The sequence below is a fragment of the Bombus vosnesenskii genome, unplaced genomic scaffold (assembly GCF_011952255.1).
Source record: "Bombus vosnesenskii isolate JDL3184/JDL3185 unplaced genomic scaffold, Bvos_JDL3184-5_v1.1 scf7180000013888, whole genome shotgun sequence".
NCBI classification, from domain to species: domain Eukaryota; kingdom Metazoa; phylum Arthropoda; class Insecta; order Hymenoptera; family Apidae; genus Bombus; species Bombus vosnesenskii.
In genome coordinates this window covers 110,610-133,315 of record NW_022883267.1, presented here as the reverse complement: position 1 = coordinate 133,315, position 22,706 = coordinate 110,610, and the positions used below count along the sequence as shown (strand labels likewise).

Here is a 22,706-nt window from a genome sequence, read left to right as displayed (position 1 = left end):
TCATAGTTCGATAAATGTTGCCAATACAAGAGAATTCGTCAACGCCCCGACTCAACGTCACAGTTCACCACACTAATCAAATAATGTGAAACTCGTATCAGTCGACAAGTCTGCGCTCGTTTCAGACATTGTAAACACGTTTCTGCTAGGAAAATTAATATTCCAGTTCGGCTCTGCTTTGCCAACAGGCGCGGCTTCGAACAATCGTCATGGGTCTTCGGTTATAATCAATCGCCGCTTGTCGAACGACGAGACCGCACGTTCCGACGACTAAAGCTCGCGAACTTTCGTGATCCTGCTTCGTTATAGTATCCACGGTGTCAGAAACTTTTCTTCAAATTTATTAAAACGCACGCTTCAAGCTTTTCTATTAACTCCAGTTCTATTAACCTTATCTTTACTCGAATCTTTAGTAGTTTCACGTTTAAAAAATTACCAAATTATAAGAAAACGCGGAGATTCCTACGCTCGGAACGATCGTCTGGCCTTGGTCGATCTCGGTTCTAAGAAACGGAAGCGAGGACACTCGAGGGTGCCATAAATTACGCCCCTTCCTTTGCTACATTTCCTTATTTTGCCTACGAAAGTTTGAAGCTTTTTAGTGAAGAAAATTCGACAGTTGCAAGAAAGCATAAAGTAGGAGTTCGTTGATCAAAATCGAGCGTGTGAATTCAATGACGAAGAAATGAACGAAATTGAAAAAGATGTTCCAGAAGAATCGACCGGTCTTCTGCACCGTAATCAGCCTTCCCATCAAACGCTATCTCCTCAGGTATGAATTCTTTTTATTTTCATTACTTTTTTGTATTGATTAGATAAACGCCTCATTGAGATAGTCTCGCTCGCGCGACTTTCCTACTGTTCGTAACTTTTATCTGCAACGACGTGGACATAGACTATGTACAGTACATACATTGTACACTATGCACTTCGTGGAATCCTTGGGAAGAAACTTTTCTATTACTGCTATGTGCCGGTATTACTTCAGATATTACGAATGTTGTCCCAATTCCTTCATAATCTTCAATTAAATCGAATCATACAATCAATATATATTCAGATCTTAATCATTTGTTTCTCAAAGTTGCGCCTACCAGAGAATCAGAGCATTTTTATTTCATCGCAGTAATTAATTATATTTTTTTCTATTCTTTCACTTTCCTTCGTTCTTCTGCTACGAAGAATTGAACACCAATGAGGAACAAGGAAAATACTCTTGAAATATAATTATTGGAAAAATTTGTGATACTACGCAAATAAGAAACCTATCTTAATTATTTCTATTAACAATTACTTTAATCAATCTACAATTCGATAACATTCGAAAGCAGAGAATAATCTTCCGCTGAGGAAAGCTATCTGGAAGAAAGTATCTCCAAAATATAAAAGCCATAACAAAAATATCACGAAACATCGTGGTTGATGAGAAGTTTATCTCATCTATGAACTATTATTCCATAGACTGAACTATTCTTCGTATAAAAAAAAAAAAAGGAAAATCTTCCGTTCACGAATGGTGAAGAAAAACATCTCCAAAATATAACCACAACAAAAACATCATAAAACATCGTGATACTCAAAACACTACATAGATAACATTGTCTATCCTGATTCTTCAATTACTTGGCTAAAAACAAAAACACAAAGAACTGCAGATAGTCAAGAAGCACTGATATCGAAGTGTCCTCTAACAATATCAAACATCGATGGATCAAACGATTTTTTCCTCGTTCGTCTTTTGCATACATGCACATACATCCTATGCATACATAATTCTTAGGTGTAGAAAGAGAAACATTGCATAACCGGAGAAGAACAGCTTAACATCAGGCAACATAATAATTTATGTCGTGTAATACGGTGTGCGCGCGAGATAATGAAGATAACAGTTTTAATCGTCACTAAAATGTTTTATCAATGACGCGCCTTATCACGTAGCCGCTTTGGTCGTCTGGATTCGAGTTTAGCAAGGCCGAATGGAATCCAGTAACGGTGGCACAATAATAATTGTTTAAACATATTGCGTCAATTGCGAGACAAATCGAGTCGAACGTGTTTCGACAACGTGACTCTCGTTTGAAAGAGAAAAAAGTATTTTCAAAATAATTTCAACGCCAAACGATCGACGTAAGGATAGAGAAATTGGTTTGTTGTAAAATATTAGTCTCGTTGTGTATTGTCTCGATTTATCTTAACTGAGGATCGAATCTCTTGTTTACCAGAGAGATGCTTTTTGTGTCGAGGCGAATTTATTCAGGTTTCTAGCACGTACTCGACTATTTCTCGTCTCCTTCTCTTTCTTTTTTTGGGCTTGTTATCTCATCGATTGTATAATCTTTTATCTACAATACAAAAAAAAAAAAAACAAGCAACAATGAAACATTCGTCACTGGCGAGTGGTCGAGGATAATGATAAGTGAAGAGGTTCGTTTCATGGAAAATTCTTACAGGATCGAGTTAAGATCATCTGATCGGCTGTTACTCTTGAAAAAATACGATTACTCGGAAATAACTAAAAGTTATTAATTAAATTAATTAAATTAAATTTAAATTAAAGAAATTAATTAAAAGAGATCTCCTCAGATCGATTCTCCTAGCAGATATTTTGTTTACAAATAATTAACAACGATAAATATAGGAAATATATTTCCTTTTTGCAGATTAGATTAAATAAGTTAGGACAGGTAATTATGTTAACCCAAACGCGTCTGGTATACTTACAATCAGATGATTGTAATCAGTCTATTTTATTTTGTAATTTTTTCGCTTCAAGTTGTTAATTTAAATCGTAAATAAAGGAAAAGTGACATTACTTTTAAGAATATCATTAGACAAATTCTATATGTCTCAAATTCTTTCCAAGATCGCATTTTTTTATACTCCGAGAGAAATGTGTTTTTATTAATTATCAATAAAACGAAAACATATTTCATCTGATATTTTTAAACAAAAAAAAAAAAACATATGGCTATAAAACGTCAAGCTAATTTCGTTAAAACCGGATATGTTTATCGCTTCATTAATAATCTATAGGGTATAGTATTTTGTATACATAAATCGAGCGTAGAAGGTATATATTATATTACATTTTCGTGGAAGTTTGATTAAATGTCTGAGAATTTTTACGGTTTACTTTTCGTTAGGCGCGATTGCCACATATCCGCTCGTTGATACGTGATCGACTGTATTCACTGACAGTAAAATCGGATTTGCGGGGCTTAGGCAGCGGTATTCTTGGAAGATCCTGTTTACTCGGTTTACTATCACGCTGCGAGCACGAACCGGGCAATTAGTAACTCCATGTCGCATTGTATACTGCAACTGTTGCTCGTTGTTTTTTGTTAACAAAGTCTTACACCGATAAAGATCACGATAAACAGCAATGCCCTGCATGTCATCCAATGATTTAACCAACCGATTCTATGATTTAGAATTTCTTTGATCGAACGAGCTTTCGCGCAAAGAAACTGTATTAAACAAACATTCGTATTGTTTATAGTATCCACTATATTTGTATTATATTGACATCGATATGATTATTCTACATTTTTCGTCTCTTTCTCTGTTCTATTGCTACAAAGTAGAATGATTATGTGTTTGGTCAGACAAGCGTAGTTAGAACGTTTCTCTGTATATTCTCAATGTTCATGTATATCGTACGTTATTTGAAGTATTCATATTTTCAGCGACAATGTATTTTCACACCTGATGGCCTCTTAATTAGAACCGTTTTCATGAAGTAAAACGATCGTGTGTTTGATCAAACAGACGAGCTTGGAATGTTTCGATACGTGTTCTGGTTATTTATAAAATAATTTTTCATTTGAAGCGTTAATTTCTTGTATGACAATGTATTTTTACAGCTGACAAGTGTCAACCAAAATCGTTTTCGCCAAGTAGAACGATCACGTGTTTGATCAGACAGACTAGATCGGAACGCTTCGACACGTTGTTCTTGATATTTATGTAACAATATATCATTTGCAGCGTTAATTTTTATAAAGTTATTTTACAAAATAAGTAATTTTTGCATGTTGATTAAACCGAATAGAAATCGAAGCTCGAACGTGTTTTAAATTAACATTAGCAAGATTAGAGATATTTCTATTTTTTTGGATGACATTTCACGGAGAGTTGCGGCAAAATTCAAATGTAGATAATTCGTTGTGTTATTCCAGATGATTTGTCCATTGAGTTCCATTGTTAAAAGTTTCATTAAATCTGCGATAATTCGCAGCTCGTATGCTTCCCGTTGTTATCGTTCGGCAGCATTATCTTTACAAATGAATTGTTTCCTACTTATGGTAATGTTATTGTTAATGTGTAACGTGGTTCAATGTCGAAGCTATCGCGAAGTTTGAAAAAAATGTATCAGCATTAGAGATCATTAGGCTACTGTAATTCGAACGTAATCGTTTCAAAAAATCAGCCTTTTTACTACCGAATTGATTTAACAATGTCATTGATGTGACAGCATTGATTTTGCCAAACACATCGATTTAATTATTTAATTATTTGTGTTAATTAACTGATTAAGAAAAGATTCGTAGATTATCTAAACAAGAAAGCAATTAAGGACATCGATTATCATCACGATCGAAAAGTATCACGATCTCAAGTTAGATTAAAATTCTGTATGTATAGATTAATTTTTTTTTCTTATCAATCGATAGATTGAAAGTTAAAAACGAGAAATCTCAAATCTCGACGCGTGTCCGTAGTATCGCTAGAACGACACGATCTATCGTGATTTGTTTCAGAGACTGCCAAAAGAAAATTTGTACTTTCTTTCTAAACCCATTATACTCGTATGTAATACCAACCATTCGGAGTCATTCAAAACTTTGTAATATTTTCCTGAGAGCTAAAAAGAGAAAAAGAAGCTGATCCTGGTATAATACGCTAATCAAATAATACGTTCACGTGTCAAGCCATAAAATTGACAATTGTTTGTGTTAACGAAACATTGTACAATATTTCTGTTCAGAAATATTCTTCTGAATCTGCTCAAATATCTGCCAAAGAAAAACAGAAGAGAGGATCTCTATCGTACATCTTCAGTGTATCCTATCACCTTTATCCTCGTCCATATCAAAATTGCTCTTCTCTCTTGAAACCAGAAACGAAATGGAAAGAGAAAACTTATATAAATCTTCGAATGAAGATTTTAAATTTTCATTAAAATACAGAGGATATAAAGAGAATTCTACAAAACACCACTGAGACTAGAAACAAAAGGAAAAGAATGTATCTCTGATTTTCCTTCGATCCAAGCAGCCTAATGCGATATATATCAAAGTTAACTGCAGCTGATCGACTCGTCAAATCTTTTAGATCTCCGAAATCGCACAAGGCGCCGCACAACTAACGAAAAAAATACAAGGATGGCACGTCCCTTATCGCGGCACGGGTGATCGCGGGCTCGAAAATCTCGCGCAGAAGCAATGGATCGAGCCGTGTTCCGTCGATGCGCGCGAGGCCGCTATCAAACGAAGGACGTGTAGGTGGTGCGAGCCGCGGCGAATCTATCGGATTTAGTTAATGTCCAGCGCTCCGTGGACTCGGATGTTGCATCGGCTGCGACTAGCCATGACAGACGAGCTCGCCTGACTGCACAAAACAGAGCAAACGCTTCTATTGCTTTCTGCGACGTTTTCTTTCTTTTTTTTTTTTTTTTCATAAACCGCACGAAAAGAAACCAACGAACCTGTTAACGTACATCGAGTAACCTGTAGCCCAGCGACTGATCGATAATACACAACAGAGAGAAAGCGAGAGAGAGAAAGAGGGTAAATTTCGTAGCTGTATACACGCTCGCTTCTCCATACGGAAAATTGTGCGGAGAAGCGTAATTTAATTCAAATAAATAATTGCCAAAATATATTTCATTTGACTTGATTTTACGAGCAAAATCAATTCCGTGGAAAATTGGTTACGTTAATTGGATAGAGAATTATCCAATTAATTGGATAATTCTGAAAGGAAAATTAATCGAAAGGAAAGTGACTCTGAAAAATATTAATCAGAAAGAAATAGATTCTGAAAAATCATTCCTACGATCTATTACATCGAGCAATCCTCTCTCTCTCTCTCTCTCTCTCTCTCTCTCTTCACTAACAGAAAATTAATTTCTGTAATCTTTTTTATTAGCTCTTCGATTATTTTTTTAATGAATTCTTTTGCTCGAGATTTGATTGTCCTTTGATATATGCCACTGATTAATCGCGAAAAAGCTACGTACGCGCGTGGCTCAACGATACATCGACGTAGTTCTGCGACCGGCATAGAACAGTCGCGGGATCCACGTGGACTCGACCGTACGTTTTTGTGTCTCGCATTCGTGAATTGAAACTAGTCGCGGATTCTCGATCGTGACTGAAATTCAGTGAAAATTGGTGAAAACACGCTAACGTAACTTTATGTGACAAACTGAAGACCTAATCTCGAGAGACAGGTGTCCCTTTTCTTCATCGATCGGCGGATCCACGAGGTCATCGCGTTTCATCGTTCAGGTAAGTTCAATTTTGTATGATATTTTTCTTCCCGATAGTTGAAACTTTCTGTTTCGGCGGAGGGAACAATGCTTCGAAGCAAATGAAGGATATCGTAAATAAATTATTGTAATTGACGTTAAAGTCGCGCTTTAATGGTACGTTCTGTAAGGCAATGTGCATCGATTGCGACTAAAGGTGCGCCAACCGCCACTGTTGAACGTAATTGCGTTTCAGTCTGATTATAACCAAAGGTTAACTAAGAATAATAGAATTTTTAATTCGCGATAGTTTCGCGACACGAAGAGAAAATTTAGTCTCCGATATAAATAATATGGTTAGAAAAAAAGTATTTGCACGTCGTTGTACTTTTCGCAAGATTTACACAGATCTATGTATGTATATATATATTATTGTATTGGAATGTGAAAACAAATACTTTTTATAACTACCGTGTAGTAAATGTCAATTATGAATTGAATAAAATAGTGCGTAGAAATTCGACGAATGAAAAATGAATTTAATGGTAAATTATGGAAGTTTCCATTTATGACCAATTATTCCAATCTCAAAAAACAAATATCGAACTTCCTCCGGCCGTTTATCTTGCGTATCGCGACAAGCCTTCAGACCACGGTCCTTCAATTGTTTCAAGCGTCACAAAGAGATCGCGATAAAAGCAGGAAAAATCTACGTCACAATGCTGATTTCTCTGTTCTTGGTCAAATTCTCTAATGAAAAAAGCGAATAAAACGTCCTCCGTGAAATTTTCAAACGAAGAAAGAAAGTAAATTAAATATTAAAAGATCAATTTGCTCGACGACCAATTAGTGGCACCCGCAGCACAATTTCAGAAGAAAAAAAAAAGAAAAGAAGAAATGCACAATCTAAATTACTCCAGTCCCGATAAATATTCCACGATATCTGCTTTAAAGCTTCGATAGCTGATTTAAAAGGAGGTTGTTTAATTTCTCTATATCTTTGCTGCAATCATTTCGTGATTCGTTCATTGATCATTCGAACATTCGTCGCACGATCGTTTCATTTCGTATGCAACGCTGTTAAATTCCTCTGTAAATTAATGATTCATGGAGCCATTATCTGTACCTGAAAATTGATACGGTTTGGAACTTGTTCGAATAATCGTATTTGACGAAGTGTTGATGGGGTTTCATCGTAAATTCAAATTGAAATTTGCAATTCGCCTAGCGATGTCACTATGGTAGAGGCAGGCACGTTAGATGGTTCCTCTAGTTCCTGTGATCCTTGACCTTAAAACCTAGAATTCCGGACGAAACTCACGTTGAGTCCTCGAACGACCTTCGATCCACTTCCTATGAAACGACCGTCGAGTTACTCGTTGCATTAAAAGCATCGTGTGTCTATTGGCTTTTTTTAAACGTCAATACGTTTGTCACCTTTTACTAATTAAATTATTAGAGTTCGAAGAATGTGAAAGAGAAAAAAATATATCGAGCTTTTAATATCACGATTTATATTTCGCGAACGGTCGTCTAAACATTGGATATATCGGTTCAATCCGTGATTTTTTCTTTATTTTGGGAAACATATCCCTCAAAGGCGAAGGTTCTTTTCGCGATATATTTTTTCCCTTTCATACATATTCAAGATGATAATTGTGTTGATTTACATTGTTTGTTTGTCCTCCGATTAACACTTGTGTCATACGTAACGAGGTTCGTTCGTACTCGTCGATGTTCTATTTTTATCAATTATCAACCAGATAATTGTCTTTTTTTCTATCTTTCAACCGGAAATACTGCGTTCATCATTTAAAACAGACTGGTGCTCGATGGAACGATTCCACGTGAGAATTTATTCACAAATTTTTCCGTATACCGAGCCTTGTGAATTCTCGACTGGTTTTACAAAACAAAGACTCGCCTTAGGATCAGAGATTCTAACGAGCAATAATCACGACAATTATAGTTAATTTCCCGGAATTTTCGTAAGTTAAATTTTACGTCAGAATAATCTCCGATCTGAAATACCTGCTGGGTAGTTTACAATATTTTATCAATGGATAGATACCGATATATCTCTACTTTCAAAATTATTCCTATCTGAATCTTTGTCCGACCAGATTTCTTAAACAGCTTTTATAAGAATCACCAAACGGGATTATCCTTATCTACTTTGCAAGGAGATCTTGTGAAACCTTATACTCTAGCAACACGAAAAAAAAAAAAAAAGAAAAATAATGATATAGGCAGATTGATATAATTCTATAGAGTCGACCATTTTTTTGAATATATTACGTTTCTTACACGAAACATTTTGAAATTTCATTGGCGCTATTATGAAACTCAACTACGGCGATTATATCGATAAACTTTGAAAGAAATGTGAAAATACACTTACGGTCTAAAAGCTATTTAGCGCAAACTATATATTTCGCGGAGATGATAAAAATATTTCAATACTCAATTATCTATTTGTTGAGAATTGTGGATCTTAATTGCCGAAATAAAAGTAAAGCAACACTAAGGATACATTTAGAATTCGTGTTAAAATAATTCTAGATTTATTTAATAAACGATTTCCAGGATCTTCGTCGATATACATTTGCACGCGTCTCAGCACTCTCTTTGTCTCACCATCTTCCATACCGCACTGCCAACGGAACAGTACATTCGTCTTTTTTTCGAGACGCCGCGCGCACACATACTTCCACACACTCATATTCACATACGTGTGTCACCACTACACGGCCAATCTAGTCTAGCGCATAAAATTATACATATTTCAATACTATTCTATTAATAAGTCTGAATATTCCGACTAATACTAATATAATCTTTTCATCGAGCATCTGTTTGCTGTAAGTATACGTTTTCATGTGTCATAAGTATATGTAAGTGTAAGTATGTAAGTTTTCTGTACAGTAAGTAATAACTTCTGTATACATGTTTCGATTAATTCCAAAATCGATATAATCACAGCAGCCGTGTCTCGTCGCAATGCTAATGAAGTTCCAAAATCTTTTACTTAACCCGTACAATATAGATACGAAAGTTTGTTGTCATAAGCGTTCAAATACTTTTGCGTATTCACGCTGCATACTAATTTCCTATAGTATACGTTGACACTTGGTAAATATCAGGTATGATTTTCCAATCAGCTTCAAATTCCATCAACGTAGTCACGACAATCGTGTCCCATTACAGTAAATCAATGAAATTTCACAAACTATAACATCTATATAAAGACACCTATAATGTATTCATATTTTTATGCAAATAATATTCAAATAAATTTTCTTGAACCAGTGTATTATTACCGACGAGCGCTTACGTACGGATTTCCCGCTAGCTTAATTGCAATAAATGGGACGAGAACGATCTTTTGCACGATAATGAGCGCAAGGTCGAGCCACCAAGTTATACATTCCGTGTTTGAGGGCCATGTAACCCGATCCTCCTTTGCTAAATCAGGATTTTCATCGTAGAAATATGGCTCCATCGTCGTTGACCCCGTGAAACCCTCGCCGTCTTTTATACACGAGATGAATTTCTATATCCCTTTGTGTCGAATTCTATGGAAATTCCAGCGTCGTCGTAGCTGAGATTATTGTACCGCGATCTACAGCAACTTAAACGCAAGAGAAATCGGAATAAAGGAAATCCGACGAGAGAGCTAAGGTTGCAGAAAGTTTGTAAGTCAATTCAGGTTCCACAGTTGTCAGATGCATAAATTAGATTGGAAAGATTTTTGGATGGTGAATTGAGGTTCGAGAGAAGCTCGGTACGCGCGAACCCAGACACGAGGAGTAAACGAAAAGTCGAAGACTTGTTAGTTTTGTTGCGACGATGTTAACACTTTACCGACCGATAGCCGATTTATCGGTTTTTTGTACCGATGCTTACCGACCGATAGCCTATTAATCGGCTTTTTGTGGCCGACGCTCACGGACCGATAGCCCATTAATCGGCTTCTTATCACCGACAATCTTTCTCATTAATTGAGCAGTAATTTGTTATTTAGTACTAAGGTACCTTGCTCGGTTGCGTCAGTTGCGTTGCTTTGTAAGCTGCTACAGTTTTATACCGATTTGAAAAACTTTACCGTTCGCGATGATCGAAAAGAATGATATTGGAGAGTCTAAACCGAAACAGAGCCGGCGCCAGGGAGAATCTGCGCCTGAGCTGCCGGTCGGACGTGCGGACGTATACTGTTGAACAGCTAGCGGTCAGTAAAGTGTTAAGTACATGGAAGATTAGAACTTCAAATTTTGTAATATTCCAGAATTTAGATTTTCAGAGACTTAGTATGTGTTTGAGTATTTGTAGGCGTTTAAGCGTTCGAAAATTTAGATTCTGCAGCATTTGTTTTTACAATTCTCAAGTAACCGAGAATTTAGGCACCTGGCAACTCGGATGCGAGAACAAATTCGACAATTTTTTAATATTCGAAAACTCTCTCTTCTTCGAAAGCTCTTAGAATATTCGTAAGTTTAGGTTTCAACATTTTTTACGTGCTCGACTACTTCGCATTCAGAGTATTTCTGAATAATAGTAAACATAGAAATCTCGGCAGAGATTCTTCTGCGGAGAAGCTAAATTCAGGGACACTTCGATACGGAAAAGTTTACCAACGGTTTATCGATAAAAGATATATCACGAACGAGTCGCGAATGACCCAGAATTTCGCTAGCAATCGTTGAATACACGATTCCTACAACTCAGAAGACTCAAATGCGGAGTAATATGACTGATAATTTTATTCGCCTTGTTAATTGCTCATCAGAAGACGAACCTACATTGGAAATTGAAGGACGGTACTTATAAATAATTCAGTGTTTGTTCATCGAACGTACGTCTTGTTTGCCATTGTTATTATAAGAAGCGGTTCATATCACTCGCTATGAATTACAGATGCTTTAAAAATCCTTCGATCATCGTCCACGATCGCATTTTTCAAATTCACGCACTTTTTTCTTCAAGACGATCGTGTGAGTCTATCGTATCTACGGTATCGTATATCTATCTATTCGTATCATAATTCTTCGAATCTTGAATATATCATAATTTTCAAGTCGAGGAAGAACGCTCGTGGTCAAGAACTCTGCAAGAGACCTTCATATACATTTTTCCAACATCTACGTTCGAATTCATTATTCGAGTTTCCTGTTAAATCCCGAAGAGCGTGTTAGCCACTAATTGTTACTTTAGACCGCGCGGGATCATTAAATTTTCCGTAATTAGACTTACGATGGATTATGGTTACAGTGGATGAAGAATCATTCGTTGGAATTTTTCATCGTAATTCGTCGGAATGTGTTTCTTGATTCGTTGTAATCGTAGTTTTTAACGAGATCATGAAACTCGTGAATTTTGTACCCGTTTTACGAAAACAGAATTATCATAGAAATTTTAACAAACCCTAATCGCACTTAATTTTCTTGCAATTTTTACAATTTTTCTCTTTCTCGACGATTTTCTTGTTTTGTCTCGAATAAAAGTTTCAATGCTTGTTTGTCGATCTTTTTCAGAGAGCAAACTCGATGAAAGACAGAAGGGCACTTGAGAAAATAGTTGCCAAGTAAATACAGGAAGATCGAGGAAGTGAAGGTGAAGTGAATCGCGAAAGTTAAAGGATAGTAACTCGAGGAAGTGAAGTAGAATCGATTTGGAAAAATTGGTAGAACGTTCGCTGGATTATGGAACCAGAACAGGATACAAAAATGAAAAGCTCGGCGGACTATGTAAAGGCCATTGAGAGTGGCGTTCAACCGTCTCAGGTGACTACGTTCTCTGTGAAACGAGAGCTGCTTCTAAATTTTGGCTGATCTACGCGGAAACTTGTATTTGGTATCTTGTACAGTGTGTTAATAAATTTTGTTACAAGCAACGAGCCTCCGCTATTCTATTTTTAAATTATTTTTCTTTCTCTTTATGAGAATCGAATGTTTCTTTGGCGAGAAAACTTAAAAAATACAAGGAAAGATAAGCAGGGGATTATGTTCAGAGAAAGGGATTTGTTTTAAAAGATTATATTTTAAGACACTTCAATTTGGGAAACATCGATGAAGGAAATTTAAATTTGGGAAAAATTAGATGTAGGAATTCTAGGTGCAAAGAAACCTACGATGAAGGTAACGTAAGTATTAGAAAACCTAATTTCAAAGGATGCTAACCATAAGTGCAAAGAAACTTAGGTCATACTATGTATTTTCTTTAGGTATTTGAGAACAACTTAAGTTTATTAAATTCCAGGAAGAAAATTGGACCAAGATACTCTAGCTATTTGACAGTTCAAAGGATTCTAAGTACAAAGAAACTTAGATTATTGTACAATTAAACAATTAAATTATAGTGAAAATGTAGATTTAAACGATTTCAGCTATAAAAGGATTTAAATTGCAGTATTTTATTTAGATGCTTGAGAACAACTTAGGTTTAACAAATTCCAGGAAGAAAATTGGACCAAGATATTCTATTTATTTGACAGTTCAAAGGATTCCAGGTGTAAAGAAATTTAGATTATAGTACAATTAAAAAGTTAAATTATAGTATACTGAAAATGTAGATTTAAACGATTTCAGCTATAAAAGGGTTTAAATTGCAGTATTTTATTTAGATGCTTGAGAACAACTTAGGTTTAGCAAATTCCAGGAAGAAAATTGGACCAAGATATTCTATTTATTTGACAGTTCAAAGGATTCTAGGTGTAAAGAAATTTAGATTATTGTACAATTAAACAATTAAATTATAGTATACTGAAAATGTAGATTTCAGCTATAAAAGGATTTAGATTATAGTATTTTATTCAGATACTTGAGAACAACTTAGGTTTAATAAATTCCAGGAAGAAAATTGGACCAAGATATTCTATTTATTTGACAGTTCAAAGGAACTTAAGTGTAAAGAAATTTAGATTATAGTACAATTAAAAAGTTAAATTATAGTGAAAATGTAGATTTAAACGATTTAGCTATAAAAGGATTTAAATTGCAGTATTTTATTTAGATACTTGAGAACAACTTAAGTTTAATAAATTCCAGGAAGAAAATTGGACCAAGATACTCTAGCTATTTGACAGTTCAAAGGATTTTGGGTGTAAAGAAATTTAGATTATAGTACAATTAAAAAGTTAAATTATAGTGAAAATGTAGATTTAAACGATTTAGCTATAAAAGGATTTAAATTGCAGTATTTTATTTAGATACTTGAGAACAACTTAAGTTTAATAAATTCCAGGAAGAAAATTGGACCAAGATACTCTAGCTATTTGACAGTTCAAAGGATTTTGGGTGTAAAGAAATTTAGATTATAGTACAATTAAAAAGTTAAATTATAGTGAAAATGTAGATTTAAACGATTTAGCTATAAAAGGATTTAAATTGCAGTATTTTATTTAGATACTTGAGAACAACTTAAGTTTAATAAATTCCAGGAAGAAAATTGGACCAAGATACTCTAGCTATTTGACAGTTCAAAGGATTTTGGGTGTAAAGAAATTTAGATTATAGTACAATTAAAAAGTTAAATTATAGTGAAAATGTAGATTTAAACGATTTAGCTATAAAAGGATTTAAATTGCAGTATTTTATTTAGATGCTTGAGAACAACTTAGTTTAATAAATTCCAGGAAGAAAATTGGACCAAGATATTCTATTTATTTGACAGTTCAAAGGATTTAGGTGTAAAGAAATTTAGATTATAGTACAATTAAAAAGTTAAATTGTAGTGAAAATGTAGATTTAAACGATTTAGCTATAAAAGGATTTAAAAGTATTTTATTTAGATACTTGAGAACAACTTAAGTTTAATAAATTCCAGGAAGAAAATTGGACCAAGATACTCTAGCTATTTGACAGTTCAAAGGATTTTGGGTGTAAAGAAATTTAGATTATAGTACAATTAAAAAGTTAAATTATAGTGAAAATGTAGATTTAAACGATTTAGCTATAAAAGGATTTAAATTGCAGTATTTTATTTAGATGCTTGAGAACAACTTAGGTTTAATAAATTCCAGGAAGAAAATTGGACCAAGATATTCTATTTATTTGACAGTTCAAAGGATTCTAGGTGTAAAGAAATTTAGATTATAGTACAATTAAAAAGTTAAATTGTAGTATACTGAAAATGTAGATTTAAACGATTTCAGCTATAAAAGGATTTAAATTACAGAGTTGTAAATATTTGAGAACTAAAGTTCTAGAAATTCCGGGAACAAAATAATTAATATTAAAATGATCCAAGAATTTACAGAAGAGTGTAAATTTGACAATTTCAACATCAGAAAAGATTTCTAATTTAAAAAACAATCTTTTCGCAGGATATTGAAACGACGGTGTACAAACGACGATGGGCAATTCTAATGATCTTCGTGCTGTACAGCGCCAGCAACGCGATGCAGTGGATCCAATACAGCATCATCGCGAACATCATAATGGTCTATTACGACGTGTCCAGTTTTTCAGTTGACATGACTAGCATGATCTACATGATAACTTATATTCCGTTCATCTTTCCAGCGAGCTATCTGCTCGACAGATTCGTAAGTGCGACCACCAAAGTTGTATTTGATCAACTTCGCCCGTTTTATTTAAAGAATCGTCTGGAAAAATTGATATCCTTAAATCGTGTTTATCTATGCATGCACCGAGTTTATCGTAGCAGAAATATTTCAAATCAGTTAATTTAACTCGATCGGAAGTTTAATCTAATCTGCTTCGTTATCGAGAGCGATATCTCGGAGAATATCTTTATATTTATATAAAAATTGGATTTTTCATTCTCGTTGCATTTCGAAAGTTGTTAATAAAGAAATGAAAGAAAAAATTATGGAAGAACGTATAAAAATAAAGAAATTATTATATATTTAATGTGCATATTATACTTTGATCGCACTGTAATCTGATTCTGAAAATGACTATCTGTCTCTTTGCTTTTTTCTTCTTCTTTAAGTCTTTGGGGATGTTAGTTCTTTCGAAAAGTAAAGCATCGACATCATTTATAAGGAAATTTGATTATACGCTTTGAGGATTAGTGGATCAGTAGTAGGTTGTAAATTTATGTGCGGAGGAAGATAATTCGATTAAGCAGGTTGAGTTTGTTAAGTCCAAAGATTTCGAAATACAAGGAAAATATCGTATTTACCATTTCGGTAAAACAAACGTAGTAATTTGAATTAATAATTGTTCTCACCTCTCTTTATGATCTTTGATGATCATAATGTCGATGATATCGCCGTACGAAACAGACACGACAGATTTGATTATTTACCTACAGATGTCTGAAATTAAAAATTATTTGCAGTAACAAAATAATCCTCTATCAAAAACATGAACATCGAAGTATATTAAAATTCTCGTACGAACATGTTATACTTCAAATACACAACAAATTAAATCTACACGATTTTTCCAGTCGAAGATCAATAATCTTCCTTACATCAATTTTCTCCAAAACGGATAAATTTATTTTACAAAATTCCTCTGTTCGAATAATATTTCGGAAAATCTAAGTTTCTTTAAAAAATATATTTTCTTCTCTTAACTTTACTAATGATATCTCTCTTCCTAGCGTTAATTTTCCTCGTGATAAATAACTTCATAAAAAGAATTCTTCCACGTCTGTTCGAATAAAATTCTGAAAAAAGTCTTTCGTCCAATTATTCACTTTGTAATATTTTTCTTTTTTTTTTTTTTTTTTTTTTGCAGAAAATAAATAAAATGAATCGTTGATTTCAGGGGCTCAGGTTCGCAGCCTTGGCAGGAGCGATCGGGACCACGCTCGGTTCCTGGATAAAAGTGTTCAGCGTGAGTCCAGATCGGTTCTGGATTACTTTCGTCGGTCAAACATTCGTCGCTGTGAGTCAAGCGTTCGTGTTGTCGGTGCCAGCACGTTTGGCGGCTGTTTGGTTCGGCCCGGACCAGGTCAGCAGCGCGTGCAGCATCGGCGTTTTTGGAAATCAGGTCAGTCACTGTCGGATCGAAAAATTTCCAACTAGCTTTGTATCGGCTGCATGCATCGCAAAATTAAAATCGAATGGATACGATGGATATTGATTGTAGCAGACCGAAGAATCACCTTTTACAGAGAAGATGAATGTTTTTACACGTTCATTTTGGAGGATGTTTCAAAATTGTTCCGAGCCAACCTTCTACGGCCTTTCAATATTTCTGGCCCAATTTTGCTTCCATTTCGATAGATGAACGAATTTCAATCTTTTAAGAAAAGTTCTAGGAACATCGAAACAAGAATTTATACGTATTAAAAGCGATCCTTTCGAATTTAAGAAATTTTCTAAGAAGAAAAAGTACGTCCGGATTAATTAATTAATAATTTAATAAAATTGAATAATTTACCGGTAAAATCTCTAACACGAAACATTTCAACTTGTTAAAGTGTTTAATTCCACGATCTTTGATCTTGCACATCCTTTTCAAGCTAGCTCAAACGTGATACCTCTTACGAAACAAGTTCGCTTTCATCATGCCTATTTCCCATAACTCAATTCTGGAATACGTAAACCAATTAGAATTACTCGCTGGAGAATTAACAGCCAATTATATGAACAGGCGAGTGAACTATCCTTCACCAATTAATTAGCGCACTCTGTTGAACATGGTCCTTCCGAACGTCGTTTTACACTCTACTTCATCTATGTAGTGTTTCAAAGCGCTATGCTGAGAAAGGCATTCCACATTATCATATCAGACTATTGTCTCAATTACCGTCTCAAAAGTCAGCGTCAATCAATTTACGACGATGATTCCTCCACTTTAATCGATTGACCGTGGTAACAGAAATGCGTATCAAATGCACACGATTTCCATAAATGGAGTCATCAGTAAGTGGATCTGTATTACTCCGTGATAGTTGTTAAGTAATGGTGGCGATAAATGGAGCTCGAGTGCACAATACCTGTGTGGTAGAACTCTATTTGGAGGGACAGGCTCGTTGAAGAGTTAAGCAGTGATTAGATGGGAAACAGAGTCGAACCGTGCACCCACGTTTCATTTCGCGACGGCATAAGGGGATCCTGGACCCCATCCAGCGAGTTAAAGAACGACCACATTGCAACACGCTACGCACCCCTTTCCACCAGCTTCTCCCCCCGGGGAGATAATCTGTTCAAGGTGCATTGTCGACGAGATTGCTTTGTTACGAGCTGCGTGCCTTCGTATGGACGAAGATTATTTAAACTTCTTTCTGCTCGAAAGCTTTATATTTTACCTTCCATGTTTTTCCGAATTTTCTATTTGAGTTATCGGAGGCGTTGAGTTAGCTGGAAAATTTATGGCGACATAGGAAAAATTGAAGAGTAATGCAGGTTATGAATGTTGATGCGTACGTGAGAAAGAGATTTATATGCAAAATACTATGCGAAATATCGAAAATAGAGTATTCATGATTATAGTATTCAAAATCGAATTTCCATCCAGATCACGTTGCTTCGCTTAACGACGCTAAAGTAAAAAGCGTACATCGCTTAAAAATATAAATTATATATTTGCATTTCTCTTTCGTCTTATCAAGTGTTAAATATATAGGATACGATAGAATATATCGATAATTAAAAATTGATCTATTTTCCAACTGAAAAATCGAACATTCCGCTTGTCTTCTGCGAAATGGAGCACGCGATAAAACTTTTATTAGAAATTCCTATTTGTTGTATGGTATTAACGAAGAAATACGCGATAGCTATCGTAAAATTGATATAAATGATCGTTGACCTTGCTATTTATGACGTATCACCGCCTGTACAAGTTCGCCACGGTTCTCGCAAGCTTTCGAGAGCGGAACTCTCGTCGGAATCGCTCGTGATGAGCTGAAAAGAATAATGATCTGTCACTTCCTTGGAATAACAACAATGGGCGTCCAGCATCTCTCCACAAGTCAGCAATTTCATTACAAAACTTGCCTACCAAACATGCCACTATCAATGACATTCTCATCAAATAACATTGGAAAAATTCCATCATTTTCCATTCTTATTTTTAAACGGAAGCTAACTTTTACATATATATTTTTATTATTTATAATAAGTTAGAATAATCGTTGCGTTATTTTCAGTTGGGTATAGCAATCGGTTTTCTCTTTCCACCGATGCTGGTGCAAAACAGCGAAGATCCCAACGTAATTGGCCGAGGACTGCACGTGATGTTTTATATCGTCGCTGCTTTTACCACTACTATTCTGGTTCTTATACTTCTATGTGCGTGTAATAACCATAAACCTAAGATTGAAAATTCCTCGAAACGATGGTTCACAGCTAAACGAGATTGCCCATCGCGTGGATAAAAATAACGATCGAATTTTTCTTTCAGTTTTCAAGTCTGAACCACCGATTCCTCCGAGTCCGGCGCAAGCTGTGCAAAGGGAGGCTGAATCCACGGGAAGCTTCTTCGTCTCTGTGAAGAAACTAGTCACAAACACGGGTTATTTGTTATTGTTGCTCAGCTACGGCATCAACGTGGGCGTGTTTTACGCTATCAGCACGCTTCTCAATCACATAGTTCTTCAATACTTCCCTGTGAGTCTTTCGGCTTCTTTCCTTTATTTATTCCGTCCTTTGATTCTCGTATTTTGTTCAATTAAAAATTAAACCATTTTACCATTACAAATTTTACATAACAAATTTTACCATTAATATTATCGTTGTGTTTTTATTTATTTTCCGCTCTAATTTTTCATATCTTTTAATTACATCGAAGAGACTGTATCATTTTTATGAAATTGCAAAGTTATTTAGTACATCTGTATTGTCGATCCGCAAATATCTAGAATCATGAACAAGACGCTGGAAGAATCGGCTTGACCATCGTGTGCGCCGGAATGTTGGGCTCTGTGGTGTGCGGCATTGTACTCGATAAAACGCACAAATTTAAGTGAGTAAATCTGACAAATACGTGGAACGAAAGAGCGTGCTTAACAGGTGGCTTGAATTTTAATTTCAAATCTATTTTCAGAGAGACAACATTGGGTGTGTATCTTCTCTCATTCTTTGGCATGATCATATTCACGTTCACGCTAGACACCAGTGAAATATATGTTATTTACATAACAGCTGGCATGTTGGGGTAAGTGCAAAGCTACTAATCCCTCTGATATTTTGAAATATTATTTAATCTTAGAAATCGCTTCTATGAATTTTAACATAGCAGTTTCATGCGACTCTAGCCGAGGTATTTTTATTTTTTTTTTACTTTTTCTAAGGCATTTCAAAAGCATAGAACAATTTCCAATAACCCCCAACCATTCAACAGAATTCTTTAAAAATGTTTCTAAATAAGAATTTTATTCAAAAAAAAAAAAAAAAAAGAGAAAAAATTCTTCTTCCCATGTAATATCAAATTCCATGAAAAATTCAACGTTTATTTTCCAAATTTTCTAGATTCTTCATGACCGGTTACCTTCCCGTGGGATTCGAGTTCGCTGCAGAGTTAACATACCCAGAACCGGAGGGAACCTCCACTGGTTTATTAAACGCAGTGTGTCAAGTGTTCGGTATTGTCTTCACGATTCTCTACGGTTATTCCTTGAACGAGTGGGGCGACTTCTGGGCGAACATCTTTCTTTGTGGCACGTTGGCCCTCGGCACGTTGCTCACCATCATCATTCCCAACGATCTTCGAAGGCAGAAGGCCAAGTTTTAAGCGTTGATCTTTCGTGGTCGAAGGTTAATTGACAGAAAGCCGGTGGAACGATCGACTAGTCTTCTTTGTGATCGATGATATTGCGAAAGTAGAGCTTCCGCGCCAAAGCATGATTATTTTTAAAGCGGATGAGACAGATGAATTATCAAAGGCTGATCAGAAATGGTTGATTCTGTTAAAATATTAGATAAGATAGGTCCTCACAGCTCGTGTTTCTTGTTGTTGTTGTTATTATTATTATTATTATTTCTTTCTTCTACATGCACGGTATTTCTTTAATTCACAAGTTGCAAGTAACTTCGCCAGAATGTTTAAAAAGACTTCAGACATACAAGACGACAAGATACTGATGTATCTTCAAATCTTGATGATATAGATTACCATTAAGAAGAAATACATATGTCCAAATATCATTTTAAGCGAACAAACGAGGTAGAAGAGGATTAAAGTAATAACAACGGTAGTCTACATAAGTAAACGATAACGTTGGTTCATGATCTGAAATCGTACTGAAATATTTCATGTAGCCTGGTAGCTGAAGAGATCGGAATAGATTTACGAATGAGATTAATCGTGATATCGTTGACTATACGAGCTTAGAGAATCAATGGCCTATGCTCAGACATAGTTTCTTTCCTAATGTTTCTTCTTCTTTGTACTGTGGCGACTCTTCAGTATCGTGGGGTGAGCCTATTGCGTGTAGGTAACGTGTGGAATTCCTCTGTTGCGTCTTAAGCGAAAGAAAGTCGAATGTAGAGCAAGCTACAGAGCCAGTTTTCACGTAGTTTTAAGGATCAGATACTCTCATCTCGTTATTCGTGTTGTTCGATGATTCCAAAAACGAGTTTCGCCGAAGATCCTTTCTTTTCTTTCTTCTTTTTTTTTTTACTTGTAGTGCCATCAGTATTAATGCCATCCAGTGTTTTCTATGGCTCTGATGAATGTATACTGTTGGCCATAAGTATTATTATTGTAAACGTCTGACAAATTTTATTTTATTTGGTACTGTACATTGTACGATGCGATGCGAACGAAATAAGACTTACAGGGGAGTAACAAGAGAATAGAAGCAACGAATTTACACTAAATATTAGAAAGTATCATAATACTTATGGCAGACAATGTATAACTTGAGTTAACTTTCGCGCTCCGAGACCTCAAACGATACGAATTACGACGAGAGAATTGTGCGTTATTACGATTGCCGTTCCGAAACAGCGATAAGTCGTTGAAGATAGTATTTTCGTGAAAGTCAGGGAGGAACGGAAGGAATACTATCGATAATAATGATACTTGTAGCGATTAGATCATTCCAGAAATATTATCGAGATGCTGTGCATCCGAGCGATAAGTAAAATCTACTTATTCTTGTTACTCGTGTAAATGTTTTAATCGAATACGTAGAGTAGATCTCTAAATGTTGATCTTTGTGGCGTACAAATCTATCAAATTAGATTTCCTCGATCGACGTAACTTACGCAGAGTGTATCGTACAGGATCTTAATAAGCGTTGGCGAAGTCGTTTGATCTTTAGTAATAATACTTAGGATGCTCATTCGCGATAAAACTGAAGCAATGCGGAAGATATCAATGGAAGGAGTATTTTTGAAACGCAAATGAGATAACGAATGTTACATATTTGTGGAAAAAGTCTTTCAAAATTTGCAAATTTGCCTTTTAAAACTTACTGTACTCGTATCTAGAAATTTACTGTAAATGATTCTATCAATTTAGTTCTATAGTTGAATCGAGTGGAAGACGAAATGACATGGAAGATGATTTTAATAGAATCGAGTGGTTTTTACGGTCTATCCGGTTTAATAAGAATTTTCGATAATTCGATGACCCAGAAACGGCGCGAAATATGCGACCCATCGAAGGAGCAGATCGCTCCACTAGCACAGAAACTCGATTTACGAGGTGGTCGCCTCAAGCCCCGATTAAGCTTGCCTGAAATCATCGAGGAAAAATTAATTATCGCGCGAAGGTCGATTTGGACAAGCTAACAGATACCTGAAAATCAATTTTTCTCCTAGTTAAAAGTGGTTTAGGGAGCGTTGAAACGTCGTTAGACTTCGCATTCTATTTTAGATTACAGAAAATCGATGTTATCGTTACTATATAGAGCTAGATTCTAGAATAAAGCATTTCGCCCGTTTCGAATATTTCCTCTAACAAAACAAACGACAATAATCGTAGCTACGCGTACAAACCGAGTATTAAGAGAAACATTGTGAAACACTGTAGTGATAACTGTCGTAGATCACCCATGTGTGTACTAATTGTGTACTATTTTTTATAGGATATTATCGTGTGTCCTAAAGTCGCGGGGCCAGTCGCGTAGAAACGAAAAAGATCGACAATAAACCTATCAGTAAGAGAAACAAGGATTTGAGATCGATAGAGATATAGCTTTCTTCTATTTTTGTAACATTCCGACCGCAGAGAAATATTCAGAGTAAAATTGCACACCGTTTACTTTCGCTTGTGTTAGATTTTTTACATTAAAAGAAAAAGAAAAAAAAAACAGGAAGAACGACTTGTTCTACTTTCTTCACTTTGCAAAGATGCATCAACCACGA

The 22,706-nt window shown here is 35.3% G+C and overlaps 1 protein-coding gene across 2 annotated transcripts; it reads left to right on the top strand.

The window, feature by feature from the left end:
* Positions 1-576: 576 nt before the first annotated feature.
* Positions 577-22,607, top strand: LOC117239204 (uncharacterized MFS-type transporter C09D4.1-like). 2 transcript variants are annotated; one of them, XM_033504626.1, is made up of 10 exons: positions 5,506-5,789; positions 6,151-6,512; positions 12,004-12,252; positions 14,793-15,014; positions 16,210-16,434; positions 18,542-18,683; positions 18,796-19,001; positions 19,253-19,356; positions 19,438-19,548; positions 19,863-20,425. In XM_033504626.1, exons 3-10 carry the CDS (start codon positions 12,172-12,174, stop codon positions 20,122-20,124), a joined length of 1,353 nt encoding a protein of 450 aa, XP_033360517.1. In that variant the 5' UTR covers positions 5,506-5,789; positions 6,151-6,512; positions 12,004-12,171; the 3' UTR covers positions 20,125-20,425. The 2 variants fall into 2 exon arrangements, with proteins under 2 accessions (XP_033360516.1, XP_033360517.1); XM_033504625.1 differs by lacking the exons at positions 5,506-5,789; positions 6,151-6,512; positions 12,004-12,252 and adding an exon at positions 577-772 and having other exon boundaries at positions 19,863-22,607.
* The last annotated feature ends 99 nt before the right edge of the window (positions 22,608-22,706 follow it).